This window comes from Macaca fascicularis, chromosome 4 (assembly GCF_037993035.2).
Source record: "Macaca fascicularis isolate 582-1 chromosome 4, T2T-MFA8v1.1".
Lineage (NCBI taxonomy): Eukaryota > Metazoa > Chordata > Mammalia > Primates > Cercopithecidae > Macaca > Macaca fascicularis.
In genome coordinates this window covers 165261279-165287906 of record NC_088378.1, presented here as the reverse complement: position 1 = coordinate 165287906, position 26628 = coordinate 165261279, and the positions used below count along the sequence as shown (strand labels likewise).

The following is a 26628-nucleotide window of genomic DNA, read 5'->3' as shown; positions in this document are numbered from 1 at the left end:
TTTAGAAGGACACAGAGGAATCTTTACAACCAGGCCTACACTTTAGACATAGGTCTTGGAGCCCTTGCCAATGAAGCATTTGGATCTACTTCTCAATAACCACGATCTTGCATGCCTCTTGGTCTCTGCATATGCTGTTCCCTTCCCCCAGCATATCCTCCCATGCTTGTCTGTCACATTAGGTGAAACATGTGCCATTTTCCTGGCTCAGTACCTGGAGGTCCAAAATGGAGGCTAGAGAAACAATAAGTACCAGAAACTGCCTACATTTAGAGCCAGACACTCCATCAAGGATTACTAAAGAGTCTGCACAATTTCCTTACAACCCTCAGCCATGACTCTTATCTTTCCCTGTGTTCCCAAGGATGGTAGAGAGAGGGAATCATTGGAGTCAGTAGTCACTGGCCTGGTGAGGGAATGCATGGCTTTTCCACTTCCTCACCATGGGGTAAGGAGGGCTGTTTCCCTTAAAGCCAAGTGTGTGTGGTGAGCAGCAAGAGAATCACCTGTAGAGATGAATCACAAAAAGGGAAGGCTGGTGTCACATTCCCTGACTGCACGCCCATGAAGCTGGAAACCTATTGGTCCACCCTTGTGCTGCCAAAGAGCAGAGGAGAACCTGGGGAAGGGATTCCAGGGGGAGCCTGACATGCGTCCTGGGAGTTTAGGAGTACACATGTATGTAAGTAGAAATGGATGCCTCCTCTGCCTGGAACTCTAGGGCAAGAGCCTTTCTGGAATACCCCTTGCCAGGAGAGGGAGTAAGAAACACACAGTTTAGTGTGCTTTATCAAGCTTGTCCAACCCATGGGCCACATGTGGACTAGGACAGGTTTGCATGTAGCCCAACACAAATTCATAAATTCTCTTAAAACATTATGAGATTTGCTCATCATCTATCGTTAGTGTTAGCATATCTTATGTGTGGCCCAAGACAATTTCTTCCAATGTGGCCCAGGGAAGTCAAAAGATTGGACACCCCTGCTTTAAATGAAGAGGTGATCTCATTTCAATTCTCTTTTTCCTCGGGGTATGTGGAAAAGGACTTCAGTGACTTCTGTGGGTATTGAGCAGAGAAGTTAGGTGAGAAACAGAGAGTAATTAGGAGACATCTGAGGCAAAAGCAGGCCCAACTTCAAGAGGAGATTGAGAGCATGGGCCACTGTCAGAACTAGACACATGGCTGCCCCTTTCTGAAGGGGTCATCAAGGATGGGGGAGGCAGAGGTGAGCCTGAACTCACCCCCTAAAACCACACATGCTGCGTTTGTAGAGACCACCATATCAGTAGAGGGCACCAGCGTCAGATTGAACCAGAGTGGACCAGAGGTGCATCCCATCACCATCACTAGTGGGACAATGGATGCTCAGCATAGCCTCAGGTTTCCTGTATGTTTCCTCCAGTCTTCATTCCTGCCAGAGGCAGACTCAGGAGAGGGAGGAGAAGCAGGTGTTCCAGGACTAGATCACACTCTTCGGTCCAAGTCAAGGTGCTGGCATGGGAGGGTACAGAATGGAAGGAGAGATTTAAATTGCACATGTGTGCGTGTGCCCTACACCCATACAAACACACATAGAGAGTTTTAGGCATCAAGAAAGGACTTGGAAAAATAAAATTAAATGATTCCGGTGCTTGAGAGTCTCTATAGGCCAACCTGTCTTAGGTTTTCTTAAATCAGAACATACTGATATGATAAAATGATACAAAATTGGCAAGGACACACAGGATATTTTGCAAACTTAGACTAATGTAGTGAAATATTGGCTCACTGACTAGTTAATTCCTCTAAGAAATCATTCCAAATGTATTCATATTTATGTTAGTTCTTTCAGGCTGCTATGATAGAATACCATAAACTGGGCAGCTTATAAACAAGAGAAATATATTTCTCAGAGTTCTTGGGACTGGGAATTCCAAGATCAAGGCACCAGCAGATTCTTGTCTAATGAGGGCTTGCGTTTATCTAATGAGGATGATAGACAACACCATCTAGCTGTGTCCTAAATTGGTCCAAGGAGTGAATGAGCTCCCTCGGGCCTATCTTACAAGGCTACTAATCCCATTTATGAGGACTCTGCTTTCATAACTGATCACCTCCCAAAAGGCCTCTCTCCCAATTACCTTGGAGGTTAGGATTTTAACATAAAAATTTGGGGGGAACATGAACATTCAGACCGTAGCAATATCCATTTAAACATAAGAGATATTAAAGGAAGAATAACCTATCAAAATGGTTGAAATTTTGAACAAGATATCTAATATGAATCAATGATCATCAAATCAAAATCAAGATGTACCTCAAGGCAATAGTAAATTAAGAAACATTTATATTCATCAGTAAGCAGATGGAAAGCCATGGATTCGTGCATGAGCCAGTCACTCTCAGTGATTCCCAGTATTTTCTGATGAATCACAGCGTTTTTTAAAGCCAGGCTGTCAAGAATTAAGAAACACCAACTTTATAATGCAGTTAAATATTTTTCTTATACTTATACTTTAAATGCCTTCTAGAGAAAATAAAAATAGCATAAGATTTTTGCTTTGTTTTGGTGGAATTTTGAAAAATAAGGAGCTGTACTATTCTGTGAGATACCCTCTGTGAACCATTGTGTGGTTTAGAGCACTGATTACCCACATTGTGGTCCAAACAATGGGTTTGGGATGTTGCTTCAAAATCTTAGTCAGATGTTTTAATGAAGAAATCAGAGAGTTAAATATTAAATAGTATGGACTTTTAAACTGAAAGTGAGTAGCAACTTACTAAATCTTCTCCAATGTGTTAAGAGATGGAAAATAGGGATTTGAGAGAGAGTACAGTTGAATCCATAGATTGGAGAAAAATATAAAATGATTTACATTTTGACCACCCCCCAAGTTAATACTTCTAAACAAACCAGTTATTTAACACTGTTTTTCAGTAGTTTTTTAGTTAACTGAATTTCTTGTTGTTCAAGATTTCTGTTCTTTGCTTTTTCCTTTATATTAGTTTTCTATCGCTGTGTAACTAATCACCCAAAATTTGGCAGTTTAAAACAACATTATTATCTCATGGTTTCTGAGAGTCAAGAATTTGGATGCAGCTCAGCTGAGATTCTAGGATTCCAGGCCTTGCATGAGTTTATGGTCAAAGTGCCAGCTTGGGCTGCAGTCTTATCTGAAGACTCAAGTGAAGGGCGATCTCTTCCAGGCTCCCTCATGTGGTTGTTGGCAGGATTCAGTTCCTCATGGGTTGTTGGGCTGAGGGCCTCAGCTCCAAGCTGACTGTTGGCTAAAGGTCTCCCTCTATAATAAGTGGGCCTCTCTACAGGGCAGCTCACAACATTGTGGCTAGCTTCCTTCAGAATGAGTGAGTGAGAAAGTGTTAAAGAGAGAAGTCACATTTTTTTATAATCTAATCTCAAAAAGGACATCCCATCACTCCTACCATGTTCTGTTCATTAGAAGTGAGTTAGTACATCCAACCCACACTCATGGGGAGGAGATTGCACAAATTCATGAATAACAGGAGGTGGGGATCACTGCAGGTCATCCTAGTGGCTACTAAATCCTCTCTCCCATACCACTCCTTTCCCTCTACTTTTTTCTCCATAACTCCCAGTCTCACCCAGTGACCTGGCTTCCTATTCTTTAAGAAAATAGATGGTAAGGTTTTCTTTTATCTTTTTCCAACTAAGTCTCAAATCTTCTTCATCTTCAGCCATTATCTTCTTTCCTGCTGTTATCACTGACAAATCGCTCTTCTTCTTGCCCTCCCCTGTCACAAATAAAAATGTCCCTAGGCCTCCTTGTTCTCCGTAAGCTATCATCTCATTATTCTGCTCTCTTGTACGTAAACCTCTTTGAACAAGTTGCCTTTACATGTTCTCTCAACACCTCAATTCTCATTCACTCATTGGCCTTAAACATGCTTCTGCCTCATTACTTTATTGAAATTGTTTTTTTCAAGATCACCAACGATTTCTATGTTGCTATATCCAAAGAGCATTCCTCTGTCCTTGATGACATTCAACATGGTTGGCCATTTCTTTCCTTCTCTCTTGGTTTCCATGACACCACACTTATGTGGTTACATATTTTTTTTCTAACCACTCTGGTCACTCCCTTCTAGGCTCTTTTGTTGGCTTCCCTTCTATCCAGGTTCTAAATGTTGGTATTTTCCAGGGCTCAGCCTGTGTCTTCCCTTTTTCCACAAGTGACCTCATTCATTTCTGGGGTTATAAGAACCACTTAGCTGTGGGTGAACCTGAAGTTAACTTATTCAGCCAATACATCCTCTGAACTATAGAATGGGTTCTTTAACCATTTACTTGATAACTCCATTTGGATATCTGAAAGGGACCTCAGGCTGAATGTGTATAATAGAACTTCTGGGTTTTCTAACTTCCCTCTCCCTAACTTGTTTCTCTCTAGAATTCCCTGCCTCCATAAATGGAGCTAGCAGCCAACCTGTTTGCTCAAGTATAAATCTTTGGTTCCTCCTCTTCCTCAATCTTCCTTTCCAATCTATCCACCAAGTCCTGTAATTTCCCTATTTTCTAAATATATGTCCAGTATATTCCACTATTTCCATCCTAATCTAAGCCATCTTCTGTCACCTGGCTCACTAGAGTAGCTCTCCATTGACATTCCTCTGCAAAGAAGCCAATTAAAATAATCTATTGACTTATATTTCACTTGGTGAAAACCCTTGGGTGCTATCCCTCTATCCTTTGAAAATCTAAATTTCTCAAGGTCACATATGATATGTCTCTTGCTGATCATCCCAGCCTCAGATCACCCCATTCACCGTGCACTTACTACGTGCTAGCTATGTTAGCTTTCAGCTGTTCTGAAGCCCACCAAATCTCTGTCATTTCCAGGCCTTTGCACATGCTATTCCTTCAGCTTGAAATGCGTTGCCTCATTATTTCCCCATGGCTGGCTCATGCGTTTACCAAAATAAGTAATGATAGATTTACTCATTGTCCATTTATTGCTTACCTCATTAGACTGTAAAGCCCATAAAGACAGAGACCAAGCCTGCTCTGTTCACACTTGTATACCCAGCAACAAGCACTTAAAAAGTATTCAAAAAATATTTTGGTAAACAAACAATCTCACAGTCTCACATTCATGCTCCAGGTCTCAATTCAAATCTGCCTCTTTAACAACCTTCCCAGCCCAGGAAGCCTTCCCAGATTCCTTCAGACTGACCCGCGGATTCCCCTCTCCTATATGTTATTTATGTATTTTACGTGCCTTCACTGGAGCAGTTGCTGTGGTGTTGAGAGTTCCTTGCACGTCCATCTCCATGATAGCCCATAAACTCATTGAGGTCAGGGACCTTATCTTTTCATCTCTAAAACCCCAAGCCTGCTTTATAGTGCCTGGGGTCCACCCAGCAGGTGCTCCACGCACGTTTGCCTAATGGTGTTCTGAGGGTCCTTGACAGCAGCCCTCTTCTGGCCCTTGGATGAGAAGAAGGAAACTTTTTTCCTGGCTCAGTCATGAAACCCAGGCCCCTGACTGCTGCCAGCTGCCTCCCTCTGGAACCTGCAGCAACCTGAAGCCAAGTCCGAGCTTCTCTGGGAAGTGCCCCTTTGAGGCCCTGAGATTTTGCTGAGTGAAACATACTTACAGTAGGAAAGAACATAATCTTGCAAAGAATGTTTCTTGAGTGCCTCTGCTAAAAGATAAGAGAAAATGACCTAGGGCAAAGGTAATTATTGCAAATGGTTAACATGGAGCACACACTTTACTAACCTTGTAAGTGATAATAACATCACTTTATTAATTGGATTCAAGCAGCATCTTTCTTTCCCTTTGGTTCATTTCAGATGACAGGGACAGACCCCACTCTTTCCTTAGCAAAGTGTGCCCTGGTGACGGCAGCCCCATCCTTCTGGCATCGTCTGGAAGAGCTCCTTTTTACCAACGCTGGGGAGTCTGAATTTGAAGCAGGTGTATGAATGCATTTGAAAGAATCTCTTCCAGATGCCAGAAGATTCAGTTCTGGAGAAGGACGTGAAGGAAAATTATGAGAACAAGTGTCCTATTCACATGCTAGGAAAATAAATGTTTTACTAATCCTTAAATAACATTTTACTCTGAGGTGTATTGGCAAATTTTAGTTTTATTTCGGTATGAGAGTCTCATTTTTGGGAGTGTGATTTATACACATTTAAGCAGCAGAGGTGATTGCTAAAATTAGCTTCTGTCATCCCATGCTAATGTCCGTATAGGAAGAGAATAATATAATTTTAAAGTCCTGACATTTTCATTATGTTTAGTGGATAATTTACTATTTATTATCATTGGATACAATGTAGTTTAATCATTAAAAATGCACATACTTTCCTATGTTTCTCAGCCTTCTCGTGGTAGAGAAAGTATGCCATCAGAAAGATGGCCTATGTGTTCTGTTTCTCTACTCAAGGCTTAATGAATAAAATTCCATCATTAAACAAATATTTGTTTAGCACCTTTTCGTGTGCCAGGCACTGTGCTATGTGCTGGGATACAACAGAGCTTACAGTCTGGATTTTTGGCTAGGTGGAAAGTGGGGTGTGGTGGATTCTCACCTGTGCAAATCAGACTGGATATCTGGGGAGTGACTTAAAAGTTAGCTATGTGTTACCTGTTCTACCCCATTCACTTGTTTATAGAGTAAACTCACAAGCCTCTATAGGAAATTTGGGGAAATAATACCATCTAAGAGCCCAAACAGTAGTTTCTATTTATATGGAATATACCATATGGATCTTATTGGAGTAGATTTGGCATATTTAATGCATTTGAATCAAGTAAAAGGAAAAATCAGCATGTACTCATCAGTGCAGAGAAATAGTGACTGCATTCATTACATAGTCATTAGACAAAACTGTCCTGGAGCTAAAATTTTACTGCAATTAATAATATGATCTGTAGATAGTAAATTCTCCCTAGACAGTAAATTATCTGGGTATTTAGAAGTTGACTCCAGGGAAGCCCTCTCATCCCTGAGGGCCTGACTCCCCTCTCCCACCAAAAGACACCTGGGGACCTGGGGAAGGCCCTTCTGTCTCTTCAGGCAGCACCAGCAGGAATCAGCGGGAACCCCAACTGCAGCAGAAAAACCAAGCAGACCAAGATAACCACACAAAGCCTCTGGAAATTAACTTGCCTTTGGAACCATCACCCACAAAATTAGGCCAGGACCTGCATGCTGAACCTAAACAGGACAACTTCCTGATAAAATACAATATGTAAATAGAACTCAGAGACTGTTAGCATAATAGACAAAACATCCAGGATACAATAAAACATCACCTTCTTACCAAGAACCAAAACTTCCCAACTTAAATGAGTAAAGACAATCAACTGTCCACATCATTAAGTCATCGAGGAAATGCGAATTAAAACAACAGTGAGACACTACTACATCCCTGTTAGAATGGCCAAAATTCAAACAATGACAACGCCAAAAGCTGGTGAGGACACGGAGCAACAGGAACTCTTACTTATTGCTGTCAACCGCTTTGGCAGACAGTTTGATGGTTTCTTACAAAACTAAACATTCTCCTACCATATGATCTAGCAATCACACTTCTTGGTATTTATCCAAAGGTGCTGAAAATTTATATCCACACAAAAACTTGCACACAGATGTTTATAGCAGCTTTATTCATAACTGACAAAACTTGGAGTCAATCAAGATGTCCTTCACTAGATAAATGAATAAATAAACTATGGTACATCCAAACAATGAAATATTATTCAGTGCTAAAAAAAATGAGCTATCAAGCCATGAAAAGACATGGAGGAAACTTAAATGCATATTACTAAGTGAAAGAAGCCAATCTGAAAAGAATACACACTGTATTGTTCCAACTAGATGACCTTCTGGAAAGGCAAAATTATGGAGACAATAAAAAGATCAGTGGTTGCCAGATGGTGGAGAGGAGGGAAGGGTGAATGGGTGGAGAACAGAGAATTTTTAGAGCAGTGAAACTACTCTGTGTTATACTACGGTGGTGGATACATATCATTACACATTTGTCCAAATCCATAGAATGTCCAACACCAAGAATAAACCCTAATGTAAACTATGGCCATTAGATGATTATGATGTGTCAGTGTAGGTTAATCAGTTGTAACAAATGTGCCATTCTGGTGCAGGATGTTGATAATGGAAGAGGGTATACATGTAGGGGAGGCAGGCAGTATGTGGGAACTCTCTGCACTTCCTCTCAGTTTTTCTATAAACATAAATGCTCTAAAGAATACAGTTTAAAAAAAGACAATCAACTGACAGCAACACCAAGAACAATCAGATGTAGGCATTATCCCACATTATCCAAATCATCAGGAATTTTAATGCAGCTGTCATAAAAATGCTTCCACATTTAATTACAAATTGTCTTCAAACAAATGAAAAAGGAGAAAATCTCAGCAAAGAAACAGAAGCGATTAAAAAACAAATGGAAATTATAGAACTGAAAAACATATAATTACAGAAGGAAAAAAATCTTCTGGATAGGCTGAACCGTAGAGTGGGACAACAAAGAACATAATCAGTGCACTTCAGAACATATCAATAGAATTCGTCCATTCCGAAAAACACAGAGAAAATAGATGGTAGGCGCAGTGTGTGTTGAGGGGAATCAATAGAAACTCAGGAATGTAGAACAATAACACAAGATGTAACAATTTACCATCAGAATCTCAGGAGGAGAGGAGCAAGAGAATCAGACTCAAAAAATGTTTGAAGAAATAATGACTGAAAACTCTCCACATTTTTTGAAAAAAACACACGTATATGTTCAGGAAGCTAAGCAAATCCCAAACAAAATACACCCAAAGAAATCCATGTGAAGACATGAAGTAATTAAACTTCTGGGAACTAAAAGTAAAGAAGTCTTGAAAGCAGCCAGGGAGAAACAATTCATTACTTCCCTGGGGAAAAACAATTAGAATGATGGTAGATTTCTCATCTGAAACCATGGAGGCCAAACAAAGTGGCACAACATTTTCAAGAACTGAAAGAAAAGAACTGTCAACTGCAAATTCTATATCCAGTGAAGCTATCCTTCAAGAATGAAGAGAAATAAACTAATTCTTAGACAAAAGAAAATTAAAAGACGTTGTTGCTAGTGTACCTATGCTTAAAGAATGACTAAAGGGAGTTCTTCAACCAGAAAGAAAATGATAAAAGAAAGACTCTTGGAGCATCAGGAAGGAAGGAGGAAGAATTTAAAGAGCAGAAATATTGGTACATACAATCGAATATGAATTTCCTCATGAGTTTTAGAAATCATATTTAGGCCAGGTATGATGGCTCATGCCTGTAATCCCAGTACTTTAGGAAGCCAAGTTTGGGCAAATCACCTGAGCCCAGGAGTTTGAAACCAGCCTGGGCAACATGGCAAAACCCCATCTCTACAACAAATACAAAAATTAGACAGGTGTGGCGGTGCATGCCTGTAGTCTCAGCTAGTAGGGAGGCTGAGGTGGGAGGATAGCTTGAGCCTGGGAGGTTGAGGCTGCAGTGAGCCATGAGCATGCCACTGCACTGCAGCCTGAGCAACAGAGAGAGACCCTGTCTCAAAAAAAAAAAACAAAAAAAACTCATATTTGATGGTTGAAACAAAAATATAATACCATCTTATATGTAAGACAATGAGATAATAATATTTAATAGTGGGAAAGTAAAGGGAACTAAGTGAATTGAACCTCAACTGAAGTAGAAATATGTTGATACCAATAGACTGTGATAAGTCACAAATGTATATTTTAGTAACCTGAGCAACCAGTATGAAAGCTATACAAAAAGATAACTAAAAAATGCTATCAATCAATCAATCAATCAAGGTGGAATCCTAAAAACAACGTGCAAGTAACCTACAGGAAGGCAAGAAAAGTTGACACTAAATTTAACATCTTTATGTAATCCCATAATTTTGAGTTAAAAATGAGTTATGGAAAAACTCAACACTAAGTGGCATGAGACAATGTGTAAGGAAATAGTAAATTGGGAGCTAAGAAGCTTGTCTTTGGTAATAATTGATGTAATATAGATTAATAAATTAAATCCTGAGTAAAAACTTAGTGATATAATTTTGTCCTTACTAATCTAATTGGAATAAAGGCATGTATTAATTTTTTTTTGTTTTGTTTTTTTGAGACAGAATCTCACTCTTGTTGCCCAGGCTGGAGTGCAATGGTGCGATCTCAGCTCACTGTAACCTCCACCTCCCAGGTTTCAGCAATTCTCCTGCCTCAGCCTCCCAGGTAGCTGGGATTATAGGTGCCCACCACCACACCTGGCTAATTTTTTAAATTTTAGTAGAGATGGGGTTTCACCATGTTGGCCAGGCTGGTCTTGAATTCCTGATCTCAGGTGATCTGCCCGCCTCAGCCTCCCAAAGTGCTGGTATTACAGGCGTGAGCCACCACGCCTGGCCCAGGCATGTATTACTTTCTACAGCAAAGAAGGTAACTGAGCTTTAATTATTACATCCTAAGATTAAAGCTACAAGAATGCTTTTTTAAAAAGTAGCTTTAATTTTAGCATAATTTTAAATCTACAGAGAAATTGCAAAGATAGTACAGACAGTTCCTGTATGTCTTACACCCAGTGTCTCCTATTATTATAACACGACATTTTACGTCATAATTAATGAATCAACATTAACATATTATTACTAAGTAAACTCCATACTTTATTTCAATTCTATAAGCTTTTTCTTAAAGTTCTTATTTTTGCTTCAATAACTCATCCAGGATACCGTATTTATAGGAGTCCTTTGAAAATGAATACTTAATGGCTAAACTTCCTATCTTGGAAGAAATTTTATATTCAGAGATGGAGCTATTATGTTACTACATAGGGAACCTTGTGGGAAGGCTATTAGGAGACTTGTCTTGAAGCTGTTCTTTCCCAGCAAGCCCTCTGAATGTTTATTATGAGTATTATGAGAGGGTTTTGTAGTGTGGTGCTGATGCCAAAGTTTTTCCAGGCCACTTTTTTGGCATGGTCAGCATATTAACCCACAAACATTAGGGCATGAACACGATCTTCCTCAGCCATAGTAAATTCACACTACTACCCCCGGCTTTGTGCAGTGGGAGGGACCTACACAGAGGGAGAATTTGTTGCATGGCTTGTTTTTCCATGCAACGTGCACATCCTCATATCATCTGGGTTTGCCTTCAAATGTGTCCAGAATCCAACTACTTTTCTCTACCTTCACTGTTTCCATATGAGGTCCCCTACGAGCCGTTATCATTTTTTGTCTGAGCATAAACAGTTTCCTGACTAGTGTCCCTGATTCTGCCCTGGCAACTCCATAGTCTGTTCTCAACATGGTGGCCTGAGAGACTCTTAAAATTTAAGTTGGCTCCTGTCACTTCTCGCTTGAAACCATCTAACAGCCCTCCCATCTCACGCTTGTTTGTTGTTGTTCTCATACTGACTTTTTTAAACCAAAGTTTTTATTGCAAAGTAACACACGTATAGAAAGCATACAGAGTCTCCGTGTAGCACTCACGAAATGATTACAATGGACTACACCTGTCTAACCACCACCCAGGTAAGGAAATAGACCAACTGTTGGGAAACCCCACGTGCTGTCATTCGATCAATTCTCCCACTCTTCTCTCCAAAGGGAACAACTACACTCTCTTCTAGATTAGGTAAGCCTGTTTTTGAATTTTATGCAAACAGAATTACAGTATGTGTTTTTTCTTATCTGGCTTCTTTTCCTCACCGTTATGTTTGTGAGATTTTTCCATGTTGTGCCATCTCACGTTTATTTAAAAGCTCAAACCTTCTCCAAGGTGTCCAGTGTCCAGAACCCTGCAGCACCTTGGCCCCAATTCCCACCCTCCTTGGCTTTCTGATCCAATTTCCTACTGTTATTCCCGCTCATGTCCTCTGTTTTAGCCTCACTGGCCTTCTTGTTCTTCTCAAACTCACCAGGCATGACCCTGCCAGAGCCTTTGCACTTACCATTTCTACTGCCGAGAGAGCTCTGTCTGCAGGGATCCCCATGGCTGGCTCCACTGACCTTGTCAGGTCTCTGCTCAAGAACCGTCTTCTCTGTCAGGAAGTGACGCCTTACCTGACCATCCACACACTCCCTAGCCCCCTCCCCTCTTTGAATTTTCTCCGCAGCACTTCTCACCCTACTATATTTGTGTTAGTTTCCCATTGTTGCCAAAACAAAATATCACACATTTAGTGGCTTAAAACAACACAAGTTCATTGTCACAGGGTCCCACAGATTGGAAGTCCAGTAGGCTAGGCTCCCTTCTTCATTCTGGGTCTCACCAGGCTGACATCAAGGTGTCACCTGCCCTGGCTCTTAACTGGAGGCTCTGAGTACGAATCTGCTTCTAGGCTTATTCAGGTTGTTGAGAGAATTCAGAATTAAGATTGGGGTTGCTGTTTTCTTGCTGGCTTCTAGAGGTTGCCTGAATTCCCTGGCGTATGGCCTCTTCCCCTTCAAAACCAGGTTCAAAAATCATAAGGACCAACATCCTGCCTACCACAGTATACTTTCCTAGTTACTTTGTTTACTATCCATTTCGCCATCTAGAATCTATGTGCGCAAGGATTTCTGTTTGGTATCCCAAAACCTAGACCCCTGCCTGGCACATAGGCATGGAAAGATGTGTTGAATGAAGATTGGGTAATTAGCCTTTCTCTTCTTTTCAAAAAGCTGTCAGTGACTTTCATTTTAACCTGATTTTACCACCAGTGTGGTTTTCCCTGGCTCCATGTGCCACAGGTTATGGCTTTGCTAGTTAAGGGGATTGCTAACAGGATAATGTTATATTTTCAGGTTACCTCCTAGTGACACAGAGACACATCCACGACAGGAGGTACAGAGTGGGGTCACAAGATGGACTGAAGCTCTGAGGCCAGCACAGGCCAGGGAGCCTTATGCACCCCAGTTGACCTAAGTGTCCAATCATTTCTTGGAATAAAGCTCTTCAGGGACAGTAAAACTAGTCATGGAAATGTGTTAAGCATTGTTTTGCTCAGAAAAAAAAAAAATGAAGACTTAGTCTGCACATGTTAATTACTCAATGAAAATTTCACAAATGATTTAATCATCTGGATGTCTCAAAATATTCCATTGCTTAATATTGTGTAGACAGCCTAAATCCTAGGATCATAGAGATCTGAGCTTGTGTGAAAAGTTTGAAACACGTACAAGTAACAGATTTGCTATTTGTGTTACAGTGTGGAAAAAAATCTCTGGAAACAGATTTATGTATTAGTTTTTCACTTTGCCACCAGATGTCCTTCATGAGTAGGAAAATATGATGACTTGAATGATATTTTGAAGTGTGAATGCCCAGCATTTTTGAGTAGACAGTGAAAGCGGAGTGTGACTGAATGTAAATGTTACCACAGACTTTTGGATGAGACATGGCTTTTGAAGGCTGTCTTACAGGTGTAGCTTTCAGAAGCAATACTTATTTCACTCGCAAATTTTCATTTCTCGTACTCTGCAACCATTTACCTATTTCCACTCAAAACTAAATCAATATTTTAAAAATTTGATCAAATTATTATATTTTGAAATTAACATTAAGAAGTATTCAGGTCCTTATGCTAATAGTAAAGATAAAAAGTTGGTCTTTTGAGTGGAACTTCTCAAGAATTCAAGGAGGCTTGACCTCAGTCTTGTAAACATGACAGCCACACAGTTTAAATGATTTTTTTTTTTTTTGAGACAGGGTCTCGCTCTATCACCCAGGCTGGAGTGCAGTGGCGTGATCTGGTGATCTGGGCTCACTGTAACCTCCACCCCCCTGGCTCAAGCGATCCTTCCACCTCAACCTCCTGAGGAGCTGGGACTACAGGCGTGCACCACCATACCCGGCTAATTTTTTTTTTTTTGGTAGAAACGACGTCTTACTATGTTCCCAGGCTGATCTTGAACTCCTGGGCTCAAGTGATCTGCTCACCTCAGCCTCCTAAAGTGTTGCTATTACAGGCATGAGGCACCATGCCTGGCCAAGATATTTTTATTAAGTTAATTCTGAAAGGAGCAACTTACATCTTCAGGAAGTGCAGTTGAAAGGGGCCAATGTAAAATTTAATATAAAACCCAAGACTGAAGTTGCAGTTTATTGCTAATACTATAATATAGAATATGTGTTTAATATGTCAAATTAATAAACAGCATGTTTACAAAATAGAAACTATTTGGTCAAGTGTGTTATAAATGTATAACAGAAACCCTCATAATATATAAGGAACAAGGACAACTACAGGTTTAAAGGATTTGTTGTGTGAATTACATGGTGCCTTAATAAACACTTGAAGACAAAATTCCCATCCTATTCCCGCTATCACTGGAAGTATGGGATGAACCTGTGCTTTTCGGTGAGGGTTCCTCATTTCTTCATTAAGTGGGGCAGGGAGATGGGACAGGAAACCTATTGCCAGAAAACTGAAGGCCATCTGCATGAAATGTCAGCCAAGCAACCAGATGTTTGATGTGGATTGGCTCCCACATCCGGCTTCTTGATCGAATTCCTCCTCTTTCCACCCAGATGTTTTAGAAACACTCACAGAGAACTTAATGAAGCTTGTCCCAGGCCCACAGAGGAAGGGGCGGTAATATTTTGGTGTCCTGCAGGGGGCGAAGTTACCTCTAATTTTAACAAGTCGGTTCATACATTCCAGCGGACTTCAAAGCCAGATCTGTTTCTGTCCCTCCAACTCCACCCACCACGTCTCCTCCTCTTGAATCACGTGTGGACGTTGTCTAGCTCCCTGTCCTGAGGCTTCCAGGGGAGCACTGGGGGTGTCTAATGGGGAAGGGTCTCAGAAGCAGGGAGTAGACAAGGTGTACTTTAGGGGATTTTTATCCACCTGGAGATCTAATTGGCTTGGAGAAACAGTAGTCCCAATTTTGAGGCTATTAAAATCCTAGAACTATATCTCTTTTCCTGTCCCCTTTTTCCCAATGGATACAAGGGCTTGCCTGCATGTGTTCCGCAAACATGATGTGCACATGTTGCGAGTCATAGTGGAGAGAAGAGGAGCACATCCTTAGTTGGATGTCGCTGTCCTTGTGATCATTATAATGTCTCACTACACATCTTTTTTGGGGGCTTCTTCTGGCTCTTAAGGGAGATGTGTGTTCTCATGTTCATCACCTGGAAGCACCCTCAACACCTCCTCATTCTAGCCCTATTCGACAGAAACTGAGGGTCCATCTTGGTGGGGTAGGAAGCCTGCGACAGACCTGAATCAGAGTTGCTGCTCAGATGTTTAGTTGATAGTCACTTTAGACTCACGTCATACGAACCCATCTACTTCTAAGTGTCTAAGGAAAGGGAGAGATTGCGTGTGTGTGTGTGTGTGTGTGTGTGTGTGTGTGTGTGTGTGTTCTGCACTAGGTCCACCCCATAGATGCATATACAAGTTGAGTATCCCTTATCCAAAATGCGTGGGACCAGAAGTATTTCAAATTTCAGATTTTTAGATTTTGGAATATTTGCATATACATAATGAGACACCTTAGGGATGGGATCCAAGTCTAAACATGAAATTCATTTATGTTCCATATATATCTCATATACATGGCCTGAAGGTAATTTAATACAATATTTCAAATAATTTTGTGGATGAAAATTTTGACTGTGTTTTGACCACGTCCCATCCTATGAGGTCAGGTGTGGAATTTTCCATCTGAGGCATCATGTCAGCTCTCATAAATCTTTAGATTATGGAGCATTTCGGATGTCAGATTTTTGGGTTACGGATGCTCAACCTCTACAATAGGTCGGTCACACCTTGATTTTGTGTTTTAAATGACACAGCCCCACCAAGGTGCCCTCATCCATGTCTGAAATGTTGAGTTTCCTGTGTTCCCCACTGCCCTCATAGGTGGAAAGTCTTTTACTCAGCCTGCATCTCACCAGAAGTCTTATGAAGAAGGTGCAACTAGGTTTTAAAAAAGGAGGCTCTTGGCAGGAAGCCTAGGTGTATTTGCTGGAATTTCAGACCTTCTGAGCAGAGCTCTTGGCTGCTGTGGGGCACTGCAGTGAATTTATGTCCCTAACATGTTCCATACAGAAAAAAGAAGTGACAGGGCTCTTGAATTCTGAGGATCCTGACATCCCAGACGAAGTATCGTATTATCTTTTCAGATGGAAGAAATCCCTGTAGAGGTGGTTAAAGACTGGCATTCAGGGGTGCTCAGTTTTGTGGCCTGAAATTAATAGCCATCAGATATTTGTAGAAATAAAGACTCTTCTAAATGACCACTTGTGTCTGGGCCAAGACAGAACTAGAAAGAAGGACTCAGTGGGTGGTTGGAGGTAAAGACTTTTACCCATAAGAAATAGATTCTTGGAAATAGGATAGGAATGCTTATAAGATTTGGACCAGCAGAAAGCCTATGATGTCATAAATTCATGAATCCCACAGTCTATAATCTATTTGACTTCACTCTCAAATGCCTAGGACCATTTGGACTAAGTCTGGCAAGTCAGAAAACTGCAGTTTTTATTTTCTACGCCACACGATTTTCACCAGGTAAAAAACCTTAATGTTTTATGTGAATTTGCTTCCACGATCCATAGACGGCTGGATGTTCTTGGGCGGGTAAAGGCAAATGAATTTGCGTCCTCACTGGCAAATGGTGTTGTTGGTGGTGTTATCTTGCCTAAAGTCCGCAGCAACCTGTGTTTCAGGACCCTATCTATTGTCCTGACCATTCAGAGTGCATGCCAAGCCCCTGCTCTTCCTGGAGTTATCTTTATCACCTCTCCTCAAGTTTTATCTTGCACCATATAAGTCACATTGTATTTCAATATTAAAATGCAACATTAATAGATAAGCTGGAGAAGCACTGAGTCATTTCCAAGAAGACAGGGGACGATTTTTCTAATATATTGTCTGAATACACCCTCTTTCTCTTGGGTGTAGCTTAAGAAGCCAAACCAAAGCCCAAATGAACAGATAAGTCAACACATGCGACCCCAAACCCTCAGGACGCTGGCTTGGGTTACATGTGGCCCTCTCTGTGGTCAGTTTGTGAGTAGCCTTCCCAGAGGGGGTGTCCCAACTTCCAGCAGCTGCCGTGGAAAGCCACGTGTCCGCTAAACGCCTACATTACATCAATAAGAGAAACTAAGGAAGGGATGGAAAAGCTATCATTTTTCTTTTCTTCCTCAATTCTGGCAGTATGGTGATTTAATCGCTGTTATTATTTTTATTTAGTTAAAGCATCAACTTAGGCCTTTTAAACGATGGTAAAAGAGAAAGTTTCAGATCGGGGGGTATTGGTCAGATCATTCTTACTAGCGACGACCTCTTAGCCTTTGACACCTCGCGGCTCTCCGCTTGCCTCCAAGAATTCCCGGGTCTTGAAACCTACGCGCGGCGGAGGCGACGCCTCTCGGGAGAGGGAGGGTGAAAGAAGGGGCGGGGCTATTTAAATAGCCCGCGAGCTTCGGGTCCCGATTGGCTGCTAGCCTGTCGGTTACCGCGGGGCGGGGAGTCCCGGGGCTGGAGTGCGGTACCTGAGCCCGGCGCGCCGCAGAAAGCCCACGTTGGCCGCTGCGGGAAGCGCGGCGTGGAGAAGCTGGAGACTGCGAATTCCAGCGCCTCCGCCGCGGCTGCTGCTGGGTGCACTGGCCCCCTTCCTTCCCATCCCTTCTGCGAGCGGGTTTGCTGGGCAGCCGGGCGAGCGCCGAACGGAAAGCAAGATCCTCGCCGCCTCCACTTGAGGCGTGCGGCGCGCGGAGATTTTGAGGGGGAGCGACGGTGACCGAGGGCTCAGGGGCGCGGAGTTCGTGAGCAAGAACGAAGTTAAACCTCACGGAATAGACTGGCATTTGGGGACGCCTTGTCGCCGCAGCGTGGGCCCTGCGCCGGGGTAAACTTCACAGTGGCCCTGCAATCCAGGGAGGGGCGTGCGCCACGGTGATGCCGGGCATCTCCCGCAGCTCGTGAGCCGCCCCGCTACCCCGCCGCCCCGGGTCCCACTCAGCCGCCAGGGAGGGCGCGGGGCAGCGCACGTGAGCGGCCAGCGAGGCCCAGAGTGACCGCGCCGCGACCCGCCCAGGAGCCAGGGCGCAGACTGCAGCGCAGCCCGGACTCGGACGCACCTGGCCTGTACCGCGCGCCTCTAGAGACCTGCGCGGGGCTGTGGGGCTCCCCTTCCTCCCCTCCAAGCGGTTCTCCCGGTGATCGCCCCTTCGCCACCCCTCTATCCTGGGCAACTGGGGTCGCCCCGGACGACCATGAGAGATAAGGACTGAGGGCCAGGAAGGGGAAGCGAGCCCGCCGAGAGGTGGCGGGGGCTGCTCACGCCAAGGGCCACAGCGGCCGTGCTCCAGCCTCGCTCCGCCGCTCCACGCCTCGCGGGATCCGCGGGGGCAGCCCGGCCGGGCGGGGATGCCGGGGCTGGGGCGGAGGGCGCAGTGGCTGTGCTGGTGGTGGGGGCTGTTGTGCAGCTGCTGCGGGCCCCCGCCGCTGCGGCCGCCCCTGCCCGCTGCCGCGGCCGCCGCCGCCGGGGGCCAGCTGCTGGGGGACGGCGGGAGCCCCGGCCGCACGGAGCAGCCGCCGCCGTCGCCGCAATCCTCCTCGGGCTTCCTCTACCGGCGGCTCAAGACGCACGAGAAGCGGGAGATGCAGAAGGAGATCTTGTCGGTGCTGGGGCTCCCACACCGGCCCCGGCCCCTGCACGGCCTCCAACAGCCGCAGCCCCCGGCGCTCCCGCAGCAGCAGCAGCAGCAGCAGCAGCAGCAGCAGCAGCCGCCTCGCGGAGAGCCCCCTCCCGGGCGGCTGAAGTCCGCGCCCCTCTTCATGCTGGATCTGTACAACGCCCTGTCCGCCGACGACGAGGAGGACGGGGCGTCGGAGGGGGAGAGGCAGCAGCCCTGGCCCCACGAAGGAGCCAGCTCGTCCCAGCCTCGGCAGCCGGCCCCGGGCGCCGCGCACCCGCTCAACCGCAAGAGCCTCCTGGCCCCCGGACCTGGCAGCGGCGGCGCGTCCCCACTGACCAGCGCGCAGGACAGCGCCTTCCTCAACGACGCAGACATGGTCATGAGCTTTGTGAACCTGGGTAAGGATTTGGGGTAACCTAATGACGAGAACATTTCCCCCTTTTCAGTCCCGGGCCCAGGGGGTGGAGTGAGGGAGTGGAGGAGCTCCCGGCGCGCGGGTCCCGCCTGGAGCTCTAGAGGACGCGGGGACAGGCAGGCTGTGCTCTCGCCACCTGCGCGGCGGTGGGCTGCACATGCGCTCCCCCGCGCAGCGGGCAGGGCTGCACGCCGAGGCCCCGAGAGGCGGCTGGCCGGCCGGGACACGGGACTCCGGGAGCGCTGTCCCCAGCGGGCGTGTCTTTGCGGACTCCCTGAGCACGTTCCGCGCTTTTTTTTTTTCACTCTTGCCCAGCTCTGATCAGGTTAACTCAACTGCAGCAGAAAAGTCCAGCCTGAGTGTGGCCATCCTGGTAAGAGGGCTCTTCAGTACCATTATTCCCTCTAAATTGACTTCTTTTGCCCCTTACCTCAGAGTGCAGTTTTCCCACCGAGACTTTTAGGGAATCCGACAGCGGTTGGGAACTTTGAAAACTTGGCATGAGTATGTTTAGAGGTATCCACGGCACTGGGAGAGGTTGCAGAGGAAAGTCCCGAAAGCACCGCAGAAGGCGCTCGGATCCCGCCCGGGCGGGGCTCGCTCCTATTTGGGGCGGGATGAAAGCTCAGCTCGGGTAATCCATCCTGTGCCCCCGCTCACATGCCCTTGGCCATTGTCCCCAAAGGCTGAACCTTTGATCGATGCAGCCCAAGCTGCACGGGCAGAGAAAGGGTGCGGGGTAGGGGCCGGGGTTGGGCGCTGAGCTCCTCTGAACCGGTTGCCAGGCAACAGAATGGAAATTCAAGGGCGGCTAAATCGAGCTCCGCCACAAATGTTCTGTGGCAAACCCGGACCGAGTCACATCGCCCTTTCTCCCCCCTCCCATCCCCTTGAGTTTTCTCATCTGTAAATCAGAAGGGTGCGAAGAAGACTCTTTTCTTCGGAGTCAGCGCCTCCGGTTTGCACTGCTTTTCATTCATAAGCTGACTTAATTTAGCGCAGACATAGGATGGAGGGACGCGCTGTCGGCGGGCAGACCAGGTGTGCAGTGGCTACGCCCGGGATGGGTGCAGCTGCGTGGCGGGGTGGGTATTCGCGGGCCTCCTTCCCATGTGAGACAGTGGCTGTGCCCAGGCCCTGGAGTGGGTGAGCAGACACTCGCCAAAGGAGCACACGCGTCTCCCAGCCACGTCAAAGACGCTCGTCTTTTAACGGCATTACTTACCGGAATGATTCCCGCTTAGACTATCTGGGTGATTTCTTTACCAGCCTATCTATGATTCCCAACTCCGCTGAGCTTTGAGGGAGAGAACGTGGGGGGTAAGAGCCAAGGGGGGGAGGGGAGGATGTGGAGGCAGGACGATTGGCATCCAAGTGGTGCAGAAATCCTCCTGGGAAATTCGTGAAACAGAATCTCACAGGGAGTCCAGGCTCAGGGCCTGCCAATCTGGCAGCTTGCACTGCCCGAGGTTCTGATTGGACAAGAATTTTCACAATTTATTGGAACCAAATCCAAGGTTGAGCCACCTCCAGGAAGCATTCTAAGGAAATTCTCATGCCAGTCAATAAAATTTGTAGTGGGTGGGGGCCAGGGTGGCAGAGGACCAGCGCTGTTCCTTATTCTAACTTTTCTGCTGCTTCTGACTCAGTAAATTCCTCCCCTTGCCCTCTTCCTCTCCTCTCCTCTCCTTCCACCCCCCTCCCCCGCCCCCAGGTTTCCTGGCAGCTTTGGGGAAATGTTTTATTGCCTTTTGGGGGTAGTCCTAACCTGGACAACGGGGAGGAAGACTGGCACTCCTGGCTACTTCACAGAGAATCGTGTTACAGTCCCTGGGAAAACAATTCCTGGGCTTGGACCGAGGTTCTCAGGATTAGCTGCCCTGTAGCATCACCCAGGGGACTTAGAGATCTAGGGTTATTAGGGTCACTACGTAGACCCAGATCAGTTACGTCAGAATCTTTTGAGGATGGGGCACAGGCATCATTTTTTTTAAAGTACCTTAGGTTTTTCTAACATGCTACCATCGTCAAGAAACACTGGCACGGGAGATCCTCGTGTCTGAAGGAAATGGATACATTATCCCAGTAAGAGATGAAGAGCAAAACTTTCAAACATTGCTACACATTAGAATCACCTGGGTGTTACGTGGGAGGTGGGGGGGAACACCTTAAAAAAATCCAGATGCCCAGGTGTCACTCCATATCAAATCAGAATGTGTGGAGGTGGAAACCAGGTAGCAGTATTTTTTGTACAAAAATAAAGAGTATCTCCTAACGTTGCCCAGGCTGGATTCAAACTCCTGGCCTCGAGCAATCCCCCTTCCTCAGCCTCCTGAGTTGCTGGGAAGATAGGAGTGTGCCACCATGCCCAGCAGTGTCAGTGTTTTGTCAAGATCTCAGGTGATGTCAGTGTTTGGAAACCACTGCCTTAGATGGTATTTGAAATTTCAAGAGCTGGGCCAAAGGCGAGTTTGTAAAGTACAGTCACATTTACTGTATTTAGTGACCCCCAAATTCCCCTTATTCCTTTGCTTCTCTGACACACTGCCTCTGAGTCACACTGCTTAAAGCTGGCTGTCAACTAATCCTGCTAGGGTGATGTTTTAACATATTATCTCCTTAGGGATATTAACATTTTTCATAAAGGATTTTGAAAGATATAAAAAATATCTCCTGAAAAATTTCAAGAGAACTCACCCAGTAGTGCAATTCCGGGCCCCAGGACAGGCTGACATGGAACTGAAAGAGTTCTAGGATGGGAATTCTACCCCAAGCCCCTCATATCCCATCACTGGGCTCCTTGTACAAGTTATAGCTACTGTAGGTCCAGTTCTGGACTCTATACTGATAGTATGAAGAGAAGACCTTTTGCAGGTAAGTAGAATCCAAGCAGCAAGCCATGCCACCTGCCAATGAAGCAATTCTATTTCCTCTTAATCCATTTAGCAGTAGGAAAGGGGTATTTCATGATGAGAGGCTAGAATGGGGTAAAATCTGATTGCCATGACTCTGAACATAAGAAGGACAGTTCATTTGAAAAAAGTTATTGCGTACCAATGTTGGATTCTCTATATAGGGATACTGGAGAATTACAGATTTCCTAATTGGTGTCAATGCCATGTTAACTGCCATATTACCTGACTCATCTATTAAAGAATCTACAGAAAGATAAACATTACAGCACTGTGTTTTAAAGTACTCTTATACCTACTAGGTTAAGTAAATTACAAACTGGAAGTACAAGGGAAAGTATTACATAGTTGTAAACATCCGACTTCCCTGGGACTGGGGGAATAATTTACTCATGAAATACATTTGAAACACCCTGAGCCTTGTAAGCCAGCCAGCCAATCAGGAAGTATGAATCAACAGGATAAATTTCTCTCTCATAGCGCAAGTGCTGGTCATCCAACCAGCTCATTGTTGTTTATGTTGACTGTTTCAAACTCTTTCTGGGTGAATAGACTGGGATGTGTCACCTTCTAAATACTAACCGTCTGCTGCCTGGGTTGCTGGTGTGCAGAGTGCCTGGGTGAGCTCGTGAACTTGCATTCACTCAGGGCCACAGATGCCATTTTCTATTTGTTTTCTAATGCTAAAAATGTCTTGGCAGCCTAGTCAGCATCCCTGCCAATTTGGTGACCTTGGAGAGGTATCCTTCAGGTCTTAGCTTAAAATTCACCTAAGAGAGACCTTCTCTGCCACTCTGTATTTTTAAACTGGTCATGCCTCCATCCCACCCACTTCTGTACCATGACAGTGCTCTGCTTATTTCCTTCCTTGTACTTATCACACGTTTTTTTTTTTTTTTTTCTTGTTAAATTTGCTTACTCATTTGTTTGTCTCCCCCATAGGATGTCAGCCTCTAAAGGCGGAAACCATTCTAACCTACCACAGTAGCCCAAGTGCCTAACATAATGCTGACCCCATGGAAGGTGCTTTGAAAAGACTGAATTAGTGAAAATATAGACATAGCCCATACTTCAAATTCATATTTCACTGATCTGGAAGATTTGATTATTTAGAAAGGTATACCTGATTTTTGTTGAGGAAAAAGTTTAAAGTGAAGACATTTAGGACAGGAAGTTTCACAGTATTTGAGGTAAATCATCATGCTTTATTAATATACCTTTTTTATTAGTCACCTATAAGTATGTTAATTTGTAATATGCATTACATTTGAGAGTAGTAAAAACATTTAATTAAATATCTGCATTTCAGATTTCACTTCTTTATTTGAATTCACGAGGTATTGATCTCCAAATGCTAGGATTAAATGGAAATTTTAAAAAACTCAAATGATGCTCAGAAAAGGGAATCAGTATATATTAGTACAAGCAGCAAGAAATTTGTGCTAAAAGTAGTGGCAATCTTCTGAACAAAATTACTCTTGGGAAACATAAATGAGAAGAAAAATGGAATACTCCCTACTTGTATTTGTAACTAGATATGCTGCACTATCTCTTTCTCCTAAACATAGCATCAGTAGTACTGTTTTTCGTTTAAGCTACCTGTACTTATGAAGATTTTTGTTAGCAGAAAATAAATCCATGCCTGCAAGCTACTCACAGCAAAAACAGTTTGGAGAATTTGGTTGCAAGAGTGTGATTCAAAGAAGCAGTGGATGTTCTTCTAAAGAGATTACAAAGAGTAAATCTGAAATTCAGTGGCATTTCAACAAAAAAAAAAGTTGTACAAAGTGTTCTTAAACTAAGATCAAAGGGCAAGCAGATACCATTGTTCAGACCTCAGATGGTGTTTCCTCTGGGTGTCCTTCTAAGAATGGGTATAAATCCTTTTTAAATGTGCTGAATCATGGTTTGTTCCTCTATTTGAGAGCTTACCTCTGATCAGCTTGGAGGAGGGCTACCCTGGGATAAGAATCTGTTTAAGTACAAAAACAATGTTCAGCGCTTTATTTAGCATGTAATAATTTGTTGTCTCCCTGTGTCTTCGGAGAGTTAACTACTTTATATGTTGGATTTCAAATTGATATTTTACTTGACTGTGAATATTGGCTATCAAATGTAGTATAGTATAGCAAACTAAAAGATAGCAGGTCTGCTATCTTTGCCTCATTCTTGTCTATTTATGAAGGTGAGTTAGACAAGGAGAATGAAGAGGGTACAATGTCTTGCATCATTAAGCAGCTTTCTGTAACTTTTTCACAAACCAGTCCTTCACTTTCTGCCTCCCATCTTATATCAAAAATGAATTATTCTAGGGAATGACTTTTTTTTTTTTTTTAATTTTTGAGACAGAGTCTTGTTCTGTCACCCAGGCTGGAGTGCAGTGGCGAGATCTTGGCTCACTGCAACCTCACTGTCTCCTGGGCTCAATCAATTCTCCTGCTTAGCCTCCCAAGTAGCTGGGATTACAGGTGTCTGCCACCACACCTGGCTAATTTTTTTTTTTTTTTTTTTTGTATTTTTAATGGAGCTGGGGTTTCACCATGATGGCCAGGCTGGTCTCAAACTCCTGACATCAAGTGATCTGCCTGCCTCGGCCACCCAAAGTGCTGGGATTACAGGCTTATGCCACTGCGTCCGGCCAGGAATGACTATTGTTTAACTTAGCACAACGTCATTATAGTTTTAATTTTTCTACTTTGATCTTTATCCTATTTTTCTTTCTCTTCTGATCAGAATTTTAGTCATTTTGCCATCTTTGGTTCTTCTAGTAGTGGGAAGAAAAGTAGACAATATTTTAATTAGACAATTTTGTTTTTTGCTAGGAGTTTTAATAAATATCTGACTAAAAGGAATAGAAATCACTACAGAAACTCCCTAAGGTAGGAGTAGACAATTTACCAAGTCCGCATTCATGCAAACAGCTGTTACACATTAACCATCCTGTCCCACCCTCCCGAGGCCCACAGCACAACGCAGCCACGTGCCCAGCAGCTGGGCTGCTCCAGCCGTAGGCTGTCACCTGGGGGGTAGATATAGGGGATGGCTGGCATCTTCTCTTGTCTTCCCCACAAGGAACCAGTGCGTTGTGTTGTTCTTATTTCCCTGTTTTCATCATGACAGTGGAGTTAACTTTGCTCAAATACACTTTCTTTTCTGATCATACTCTTACCTTCTCTTCAACACCCTCACTCCCATCTCTGATCCAGCTTTTACCCACTGGAAACGTGTGAGTCAGAAAACAGCACCAGTCTCTCCTGGAATATATGAAAGTGGTGATAGTTGCATGAAGGGGAAGGAAAGCCATCACCACTTTAGTGAAAATTAGAGTTAACTCTAATTTTTCAGTGCCATTAACCTCAGTGCCATTAACCTCTGAAATTTTGAGAGTACCAGAAGTTCTCAGAACCTGCATTCCCCCTGTTCACCTTTTGCTACAAGCATTAGAAATCAGTAACACATTGTGGGTCACTGAAGTTTATCAGATTTTTTGTTCAGTCACTAGTGTTTTGAAGATTTTGTTCTCTATACTTTTTTTCCAATGTGACTATATAGTATTTCCACACCCTATGCATAAAGTTAGAGTCTGAAGCCAGGCTGGGAACACAGCTACCATCCCTAACATGGTTTTTCTGGGGACACAGATGCCCCAGCAACAGAAAACCCATTTGGGGTTTATTGGTTAAATGAGTTTGGGATGACTGGTGAATGCATGTTCACCATAGATCATAGAATTTAAAGCTTAAAAAGTTCTTGGATATCATCTAATCTGTTTGTTTGCAGTTAAATCTGTTAGATGTTTTCACCATTTTCTCTTTACTGCTGTTACCTCTTAAGGTTGAGGGACAATCCATGGAAACACACAGAGATCCTAGTGCATCAGAGCAATAGGGCTGTTGGCCAGGCCGGAGTGGATAATGAAGGAGAAATTACAAAAGCAGGCAAGACCCGAGGAAGCCCAAATCTGGAATTGTTGGGGTTTTCTCTTAGTGGATAGCATCTTCTCCAAGAACTCTACTTTTAGAAAAGAAAATGCTATGCATATCTATAAATATCCTCTTGTTTGGTATGCCAAAGGACTGTTGACCCCAAAGAATTGTTTTCTGCTCTGAAATTGAGTTGAAAACCACGTTGCTTTGAGCGGCATTGTTCCACTGATATCCACTGATTCTCTTCCTGCCCTTCCCATCTCCATTATTAAAGAGATCAGGTCCATAATAGAGATGATATCTAAATTATATGAGGTAATTCCTTGATGGGTCCCCACGGTCTCGTTATCTCAAACACAGTCCCAGATGACTGGGTCGAAGAATCTCCTTCAAACATTTTTGCAGGATAAGGTTCTGGTTCCAAGTGGGAGAGCCTTCCTGACTCTCAGATTCATAGGCATACGCCCTTGATGACTGATCCTCCTGCTGGCCAGGTCAGGATTGTCCTAGGCCTGAACCGTCCTTGCCACATAGTGCCGATTATATGTTCAGATTGTTTTCTCATCACTAAAGAGCTCAGTTGGCGACCAGGAGGAGTGGAGTGGAGTGGATTCACAGCGGGCGGAAAACAGCGCCCCTCAGAGGCAGAGTCCAGGAGCCCGCTCCGCCCTGACCTCCGATATCCGCCACAGGCCTTATTATCACTCTCCTGCCA

General features: G+C 44.1%; 1 protein-coding gene across 1 annotated transcript in view; it reads left to right on the top strand.

Moving 5' to 3' along the window:
* Positions 1–17527: 17527 nt before the first annotated feature.
* BMP6 (bone morphogenetic protein 6) overlaps positions 17528–26628 on the top strand; it is a 158529-nt gene continuing 149428 nt past the window's right edge. Inside the window, exon 1 of the mRNA XM_015449914.4 lies at positions 17528–19058. Within this exon, the coding sequence (XP_015305400.3) occupies positions 18389–19058 (670 nt within the window). The 5' untranslated portion in view covers positions 17528–18388. The remainder of the gene's footprint in view (positions 19059–26628) is intronic.